At 50.3% G+C, this 9,201-nt stretch overlaps 1 protein-coding gene across 1 annotated transcript; it reads left to right on the plus strand.

Moving 5' to 3' along the window:
• The first annotated feature begins 1,756 nt into the window (after positions 1 to 1,756).
• LOC128780079 (cytochrome P450 2A13-like) lies at positions 1,757 to 7,956 on the plus strand. The gene is made up of 9 exons (XM_053917771.2): positions 1,757 to 1,978; positions 2,264 to 2,426; positions 3,207 to 3,356; positions 3,536 to 3,696; positions 4,218 to 4,400; positions 5,384 to 5,519; positions 5,953 to 6,140; positions 6,632 to 6,773; positions 7,318 to 7,956. The coding sequence occupies exons 1-9, from the start codon at positions 1,799 to 1,801 to the stop codon at positions 7,497 to 7,499; spliced, it is 1,485 nt and encodes a 494-aa protein (XP_053773746.1). The 5' UTR covers positions 1,757 to 1,798; the 3' UTR covers positions 7,500 to 7,956.
• Positions 7,957 to 9,201: the final 1,245 nt, after the last annotated feature.

A 9,201-nucleotide genomic window follows, 5' to 3' on the forward strand; every position in this document is an offset into this window, starting at 1 on the left:
TTTGCATCTGCCTGTTTTATTTCTTTTGGCTCATCCTCTTCCCAAATTCTCCTGATACCTATTTCCGGATGGGCTGATGATCCCATTCGGCCATCACGTCTCCACTACACACTGGTGGCATGCTGACTGCTCCATGGGCATGTACGAATACACGTGGGAGTCCGCACTCCAGGTGCTGTGGAGAGGGATCTGCTTATCCAGCTTTTTCTGAGTCACCATGGTTCAAATACCCTGTTTCTCTGGCCTGACTTTTCTCTTGCCTCATCAGCTCCCCGTTCTGCTTCTATCCCTTGATTCTGCTGCTCAGATCAGTGACCCAGAGGTGAATAAACAAACCACATGCTGGATTTCATCATGACCCTTTTACAGGCCGCCCTAGGGACTGCGGGTGGTTGATGTGGTGTTGCAAGTTCCTAGAAGGGAATTGCCGTCTTTCTCATCCTTGCCAGGGTGGGATTTGGTATTCTAGGTGCCAGACTGGTGCTTGGGTCAATTGAAGTTTTGATCCGTGCCCAGGTAATCTAAACCTTGCTAACTAAGTTAGAATACAGGCTCAGGCTCCCCAAGGAGGTAAGCTGATGTTAATCAGAGCTTAGCTGCCTTGTGTTGCCTTGTTGAGTCCTACCGAGCTTCTGTTGTACATTAGGCTGACCTGAGGTGAAAGTTCTACTAGTTAATTAGCATTTAGGGACAGGGCTATAGGCTTTGGGGCCTCCTCAATGTGAGCTTGGGTCATTTGTCTTGGCCTGGACCTATTTGTGTGTCTTAGAATGAAGCTGTGACTCACACTGGGCTCAGGACAAAGACCATAGCCTGTGACCAATCAATCACTTGGGTGTCCCAAACAGACTTTGACCCTCGTCTATGGAGCACTCTATGCTGTATGCCATAAGGACCCCTAGGGTGGCCCCTCATGAAAGGTCCTTCTTTAGGAAACTAAGGGGGTGGGAGAGACAAAGCAACTGCATTTAGCTGCTGAGCTCTGTGCTTCTAGGAACAGACTACCCACCAGGACCCATATATACTCCTGCTGCTTCGCTGGCTGTCCATGCTATGTTATGGCAGAACGTTTGAAATAAAACTACCACTTTGATATAATACCTTAACTGTCCCAAGGAGTGCAATGAATGTTTTTCCTTATAACCATGGGGATCAGAATCTTGTGGCAGGATAGGCATGGGCAGCAGCAGCAGAGAAATACACGTATTAGGCTCCTGTTAAGCAGTCCACTCTCAGAAGTACTGATCTCAGTATCTGAAGTTGTTTCTCTCTCTCTCCCTCTTTCTATCTCTCTCTCTCTCTCCTCCTCACATGTTTAAACCTACATCATCCCTCAACAAAACACACCCAAATCTGCAGCCACACATTTTCTCTCATTCCAATACCCTTAAATCTTTGATTCTTCTCTCTCCAGAACCTAAACTTCACAACTTTAGGGTCCCATCTCACTCTGAGACCCAAAATCACAAGCTCAGAGGATCACACATGCAAATACTCCAGAATCTTCCCTTCTTCAATTTGTCTATTGTCCCCCCAAGTCAACAGCCATGGCAAGACACCACACAAGGAGCCACAGATTCAGTCTTGGGCCCACGCCCTGTTATTCCCCCAAGGAGGACCTGCCTCCTCTTAGGTTGGCAGCATCCCAAGCTATACAGTGGAGCACAGCGGGGAGTGTAGTTGGAACGTGACATGAGACAGTTACATAATCAGAAACAAAATCCACCCCTCCGTCCCAGGAAGTATAAAGGCAAAGTATCCCAGCCATCACCATCTCACTGTCACTCTCAGTGCCACCATGCTGGCCTCAGGGCTGCTCCTGGTGGCTTTGCTGGCCTGCCTCACTATAATGATCTTGATGTCTGTCTGGCAACAAAGGAAGCTCTGGGGAAAGCTGCCTCCTGGCCCACCTGCATTGCCCTTCATCGGCAACTACCTGCAGCTGAACACAGAGCAGATGTACAACTCCCTCATGAAGGTGTCAGGAGGCAGGGAGATGGGTGGTAGGGTGGGGCTGGGGCCCTCTGCAGTCTGGCTGGGATTTGGTGGCAGGGGATTGGAAAGGGTGGACTGAAATCTTAGGAACGGGGCGTTTTGAAAGTTTAGTGTCAGGGTCCTAGCCAGGAAAGACCAGCTCTTGGGATGTCCAGTCCCTTGACTATCAGAACTTGGGCAAAATGCATGCCACTCTGTGAGGGCTGGGTACAGAGCCAGTTGAGACTTGAGGCTGCGTGCACTCACCGCTCCCGCCCCTCTCCATCAGATCAGCCAGCGCTACGGTCCTGTGTTCACGGTCCACTTGGGCCCCCGGCGTGTTGTGGTGCTGTGTGGCCACGAGGCTGTGAAGGAGGCTCTGGTGGACCAGGCGGACGAATTCAGTGGGCGAGGCGAGCAGGCCACCTTCAACTGGCTCACCAAAGGCTATGGTGAGATGGATCCTGTGTGGGGGCAATGTGGTCAAGCAGACTAATGGCCTCTATTTCCCCAGCGTTCTTCTGCCAACTGACCCAGCCACTCAGGGCTGTATCACAGCCCTTCCTCTCCATCCCTGTCTCTATCACTGTTTATCCCTGTGACCCCTCCGACCTTTCTCAGTGTGTCTGCATCTCCCTGCTTCTCTCTGCCCCATCTCCCAGCTCTCTCAGTACACGTCTCTTTTCTCTGTATCTCCTAGAAGCCCTGGGTTTTTGCTTTGGAGAGCTGGTCCTGTATCCACATGTTCCTTCTTGTCTATTCTCCTTCTCATTTTTTATGCTTCTCCATGATTCTATCTCCATCTTCCTGCCTCTCTTTTTTTCTGTCCTAGAAACTCACATTATGTGTTTCAAGATCCTCATACCTCCGTTTCTTTGTAATAATCTCTTGACTCCAGACCTTCTCTGTTCCTCCGTGTATATTTTTCGTCATTCCCCACCTCAGTTTTAGAATCCTTCTCAATTTTTACTTCCACCTCCCAGATCTCCGGAGATCTCACTTTCCCACTTCCCTCCACTCTCGCTCTCTCTCTACCCGTCAGTGTCTCTGCATCGCACTGTTTCCATGGGCAACCATCTTTCACCTTTCCTTCTGATTTCCTTCCAACTTGGTCTCTGTCTCTTTTGGTATTTCTCTGTTGCCATTCTCTACCTGTCTCTCTCTCTCTGCCCACCCCTGTCAGGCCCCGCCCCTCTCTAAGCCCACTCCCGACTCCTACCCTCCCTCACCAGGCGTGGCTTTCGCAAATGGGGAGCGCGCCAAGCAGCTCCGGCGCTTCTCCATCACAACGCTGCGGGACTTCGGAGTGGGCAAGCGGGGCATCGAAGAGCGAATCCAGGAGGAGGCAGGCTTCCTCCTCCAGGCCTTTCGGGACACAGGCGGTGAGCCGGAGACCCCAGGGGACAGAGGAAGAAAACGCCCTGCATGGACAGGCGCTTTCTCACCTCGGAAGGGAACTGGGTTGGGGGACGGTGTGCCTCGAATTCACAGACTGGCATCAGATCACCAAGTTCACTCCCCCAAATCGCTTCTCACTCACCGACCCCACACCACCTCCCAGGCGCCTTCATAGACCCCACCTTCTTCCTGAGCCGAACTGTCTCCAATGTCATCAGCTCCATTGTCTTTGGGGACCGCTTTGACTATGAGGACAAAGAGTTCCTGTCACTGCTGCGCATGATGCTGGGAAGCTTCCAGTTCACAGCTACATCTACAGGGCAGGTAACCAGTCCCACCCTGGCTCATCGCTGACCCCCCCCACCCCCCCCCCCCCCCAGCCACAACCAACCAACTGCTTTCCCACATGGACTCAGGTGCCCCAAATCCTATCCTGTTCTAGACAGGGTCCGCTCAAATCCAGTCTTCTCCCTTGCACAACCCAACCCAGAAGAGGTGCCCCAAACCCATTCTCCAATACCTGGCTATCTCAGCTATACTTCCCCTGCAAAAACAGAAAGGCAATGAAGGGAAGAAGGAAAAAAGGAAGAAAAGGAGGGAGGAAGGAATTCTAGATATGTATCCCAACCCAACTGACCTAAATTCTAGGACAAGGGACTTCACACTTAATTCACATGAACACTTAGATATGTACTCCATCCAACCCCAGGTAAATACCTAAACATCAGGACAGGTGCCTTTAAACCAGTGCCTCCCTTGCCCTAGGACAAGTCCCACTCCCATTTGATGATGTCCATCAACACGTGTCCTTCCTTTTCCTGCCCTTCTCCATGCCCCTCCCTCAGCTCTATGAGATGTTCTACTCAGTGATGAAACACCTGCCAGGGCCACAGCAACAGGCATTTAAGGAGCTTCAGGGGCTGGAGGACTTTATAGCCAAGAAGGTGGAGCAGAACCAACGCACGCTGGATCCCAACTCCCCGCGGGACTTTATTGACTCCTTCCTCATCCGCATGCAGGAGATACAAGTCAGCAGCCAGTGCTGAGAGGTCCAAAGCCAAGCAGAGAGAAGTCACAGTGCAGGTGGGAGAGAAAGAGGCCCACTCATTTTGCCCATTACATCACAATAATCCCCACAACTCCATGAAAAAACCATCACTGCTCTCTCTACTGAGCCCTGAGCCCTCAGCCATGGGCTGGAATTGTGTGTGCAAATCATAAGCACAATCACATCTATAACACTGTCATGCAACAGGCACTGTTTTAACAACTTTAAGGTTTTCACCTATGTAACACTCACACCAGTTGTTGTAGAGACTCTAATGTGATCTCGATTTTAGGAATGAGGAAACTGAGACCCAGAGGGTATAAGTGCCATGCCTGAGGCCACACAGTGAGGAAGCAGTGGAACCTACCTCAAACCCTGGTCTCTCAGACTCTAAGGCTGGTGCTTTTGGCCACCATGCTCTTACCTTTCATTCCCTGGTTATCAGGTAACCTGTGTGGACAGGTGACCTGGTTTTACCATGTGACATCTCAGGGTCCCCACTCCTAGCTGGATGTCAGTCTCCATTCTGTGAAGAAAGGAGACGGGGCTTTATGGAGTCTGAAGTTCAACGTGAGAGGATCAAAGGGTGGATTCTCCCTCATAAGTTGCAAGGTTTTTTGGGAAAGAATAGAGTACAGCTGCTTAAATATCTGTCTGTGTTTCAGAAAATATCTCTTCAACTCTCTGTGAGGCAATCTATCATGATCTGTCTACCTCTCTTTCTCATTTTCTGTCTGTGTCTACCCATCCCTTTCTACATATTTCTACAATTAAAAAGTGGCAACTCAGCTGGTAATTAAAGGACAGAAAGTCAGCTGGGTAAAGAGTGTTAGAAGAGCATCGGGGCAGAGACAGCAGCCTGGGAAAAGGCCTGACACAACTAGGGTCCTTCTTCCCACCTTTGGAATCTGAGAGCACTGGTGAGTTGGCTAGGCCTGAAGCTGTCCCTCCCTGCAGGAACAGAAGAACCCCAACACAGAGTTCTACTTGAAGAACCTGGTAATGACCACACTGAACCTTTTCTTTGCGGGCACCGAGACGGTCAGCACAACCCTGCGTTATGGCTTCCTCCTGCTCATGAAGCACCCAGATGTGGCAGGTAAGGCTGGACGGTGCAAGGAAGCAAAGGCCACAGACTCTCATAATTCCTCTGAGCCCACTGTACCTCCTCACCCCTCAAATCCCTGGGCCCTCAAATACATCCTGCTAACCAGACACTAGGTCATGACATTCAGCTAAAACAATCTGAAGTGCTTAGTAAATAGTTCGTGTGCTGAGCCCACCAAGGGCCCACTACCGGCCCCTCCAGACCATTCCCCAAGTCTTCTTCCTCCCAGCTTCCCCCAGGATTCTGGCACAACCAGGTTATCAGGACCCAGTGCCAACAATGTCTATGGACAACCTGTTTTGAATGATCTGTGTCCGTGACACACACTAAGTCATGCCTGTCATATATCCAGCTGTATAGATTTGGATTATCTTCCCTGCCCAGAGACCCCTAGGTCCCTAAACATATTCTCCCCTATCCCCAGCCAAGGTCCATGAAGAGATTGACCGGGTGATTGGCAAGAACCGGCAGCCCAAGTTCGAAGACCGAGCCAAGATGCCCTACACAGAGGCAGTAATCCACGAGATCCAAACATTTGGAGACATGATCCCCATGGGCCTGGCCCGTAGAGTCACCAAGGACACCAAGTTTCGGAACTTCCTGCTCCCCAAGGTATTACTCTACAAGTAACCTCAAGGACATGTATTCTCAGGGACCTCAAACCTGCTCCCTGAGACCACCACCCCACACTCCTTACAGGCTTCCCATTGCCTGTCTGACTCCCTCAACTGTAGACTTCCTCAATCACATGTCCCTTCAACTTTCCCCCTCAGAGGCACCTGAATCCCGTTTGTACCTAAGACCTCTTCCCTTAAGTCTTAGGTACATATGAACTCCATGTCCCCCAAATTTTGTGTCGTGGAGACATTATCCTCACTTCCCCAGGCTTGCCTATCTCTGGGACATGACTCTTATGGCCCCCAAACATTCTGCCTTGAGATACTTGACCCCATGTCCCCCAAACTTCCTACCCCAAGGAAGATCCCAACTCCCATGCCTCCATTCTCCTCACCTAGGCACCCAAATACCCCCTCTAACTCCATGAGCTATCAGCACACACTTTCCCCTCCTGCTTATCAAAATCCCTCCCACCTCCCCACCAGGGCACCGAAGTGTTTCCGATGCTGGGCTCCGTGCTGAGGGACCCCAAGTTTTTCTCCAACCCTCTTGATTTCAACCCTCAGCACTTCCTAGATGAGAAGGGGCAGTTTAAGAAGAATGATGCTTTTGTGCCCTTCTCCATAGGTAAGAGACCACCGTGTGATGCCAAGCCACCAGTCACACCAAAAGGGGCCCCTTCATCCCAGTTCCCCTCTCTGAGGTGCAGCCTAGTATCTTTCTCCAGCTTGGAAGTCTTTCTTATGATCTACCCTGCAGCCAACCAACTGCAAACCTCATAACTACCAACTACCTAAGCCCAGGCAGAAAGAAAGGGATGATTGTACCCATTTCAGACATGAGAAAAGTCAAGGCCCAGAGTGACTCAGAGGCTTCTCCAAGGTGACTTAAATTCTTCAAATTCCTAAGAAGGAGATGGCAGCACAGTAGCCATATTAGTGTGTTTCTGAGGAAGGGTCATGTAAATTCCTATTGCTACATCCTGATTTGACTCATCCCCATGCCATGTACAAGGGAAACTTGAGGTTAAGGGAGGTTATGGGACTTCTCTGAAAGTCTCTCAGGCCTTGACATTCAGTCCCCTCCTCCCCGGGAGGATGCAGCCTGGATGGGGAGAGGAGAGAGGTGGCCAAGAGAGTGGGCCTCACCTCCTCCCACCCTGTCTTTTCAGGAAAGCGGTACTGTTTTGGAGAAGGCCTGGCTAGAATGGAGCTCTTTCTCTTCCTCAGCACCATCATGCAGAACTTCCACTTCAAGTCCCCGCAGCCACCCCAGGACATCAATGTGTCCCCCAAACATGTGGGCTTTGCCACCATCCCTCCTAACTACACCATGAGCTTCCTGCCCCGCTGAGCTAGACCTGCCACTTCCCCTACAAATGTACAGGGCTAGTGGGAGAGCAAACTGGGGAGGGGTGTGGCCTGGGTGGGGCTAGAAGTAGGGGCGGGGTTAAGAATGCTAGGCAATGGGCTGGAGGAAAGGAAGGTGCAAGGTGGATAGGAGAGGAAGAAAAAACTGATGGGCTGTCTGTTCACCTTGCTGGAGAGAGAGCTTTCAGAGCTGGGATGAAAGGAAGGGAAACTTTACGCAGTACTATAAATGACAATAATAACAGCTAGTATCTATTGACATGTACTCTGTGTCAGCTCTATGCTCAAATCATGACACACTCGCTGCCCTTGATAGTCACAAACCTATGAAACGGCAACTGTGTGTATGCCCATGTTATGAGAGATACAGCTGATGCTCAGCAAGGCTCTCTCTGAGATCTGACAGAACACAATAAATGCTCAGCAGTTCCTTGAACTCAGATCTGCGCAGGGATGGCTACCCTTAGCCTATTGAACTTTGGGTAGGTTCTTAAAAGGCACCTCTTCCTCGAGTAAGAAACAACAACTTAGTGTAGTATTATAGGACATAAACGGCTCTGTCCAAGGATTTTCCCAGAGTCCTGGCAGGCAGCCAACCTGCTTCCACACATTCGCCTATGCTCTTGCTCATTCGTGCACATTTTATATGCCAGGGCAGAGTTGTCAGAGAAGGCTCACCGTGTGAGCCAGGTGATGGAGTCTAAGATATTGGGCTCCTGCTAGTGGCTCTGTGTGGAGGAGGGCTCGGAAAAGGAACATGGCTGCTGTCTGCAGTTCTGTCTGGGAAGAAACTCTCCCCCAGTTCTTGTCCTGTTGCCAGACACTTCAGTTCTGCCTCATATATCACTGGTGCCCTTCAAGGTGCTGTCCCCATGGTGGAGCCTGGAAGGAGTGAGTCTGAGTAAGTCCGTGTCTGCGGCCCTCCCACAGGAGAAGCCTGAATACCTCACTGACCCAAGCCCCACCGGTTTTTACAGCCAGAAGTTATGTGGACTTAGCTCCTGGCACTGGAACCCTGGGCTGGCTGGTCTGGTGTGGGACTGGGATGCCTCACTCCTGAGATGTCACCCCAATTTATATCCACCACATATGGGAATGGGACCAGCCCCATTCCATATCTCCCTGTCTCTGCCCTTCCGCCCTTCCTATCCATCTGTATGAAGGTTGTTTCTTTAATTTCTTAGTTGTCAGACTTCCATACAGCTCACGTTTTCTGATGGTTGTGAGTGATAGTTGTTCTGTAGTTTAGCTGAACTTTTGCTGTGGTTGTGTGATGAGGAGAGCCATGTTTCCCTACCTCTCCATCTTTACCAGAAGCTGGAAAACAGAATGTTATTATTCTTGTTTGTTTGCTTTAAATTATTGCATTGTATTTATTAGTTTTTAGAGAGAGGGGAAGGGAAGAGAAAAGAGAGAGACACACTGATGTGAGAGAGAAACACTGATCGGTTACCTCTGGAATGCCCCCCACTGGGGAATTGGTCCACAACCCAAGCCTGTGCCTGTGACTGGGAATTGAACCTGCAAACTTTTGGTCAAAGGTTGGCTTCAATCCACTGAGCCACACTCACCAGGGCAAAACAAAATATCATTATTTGAAAGACAGAAACAAAAGCTGGGTTAGTTTCGTTACCTTCCAGAAATACTCAATGTGATGATGTTCCTCTGAATCAGGCTCATTCTCT

Source organism: Desmodus rotundus, unplaced genomic scaffold, assembly GCF_022682495.2.
Source record: "Desmodus rotundus isolate HL8 unplaced genomic scaffold, HLdesRot8A.1 manual_scaffold_236, whole genome shotgun sequence".
In the NCBI taxonomy this organism is placed as follows: Eukaryota; Metazoa; Chordata; class Mammalia; order Chiroptera; family Phyllostomidae; genus Desmodus; species Desmodus rotundus.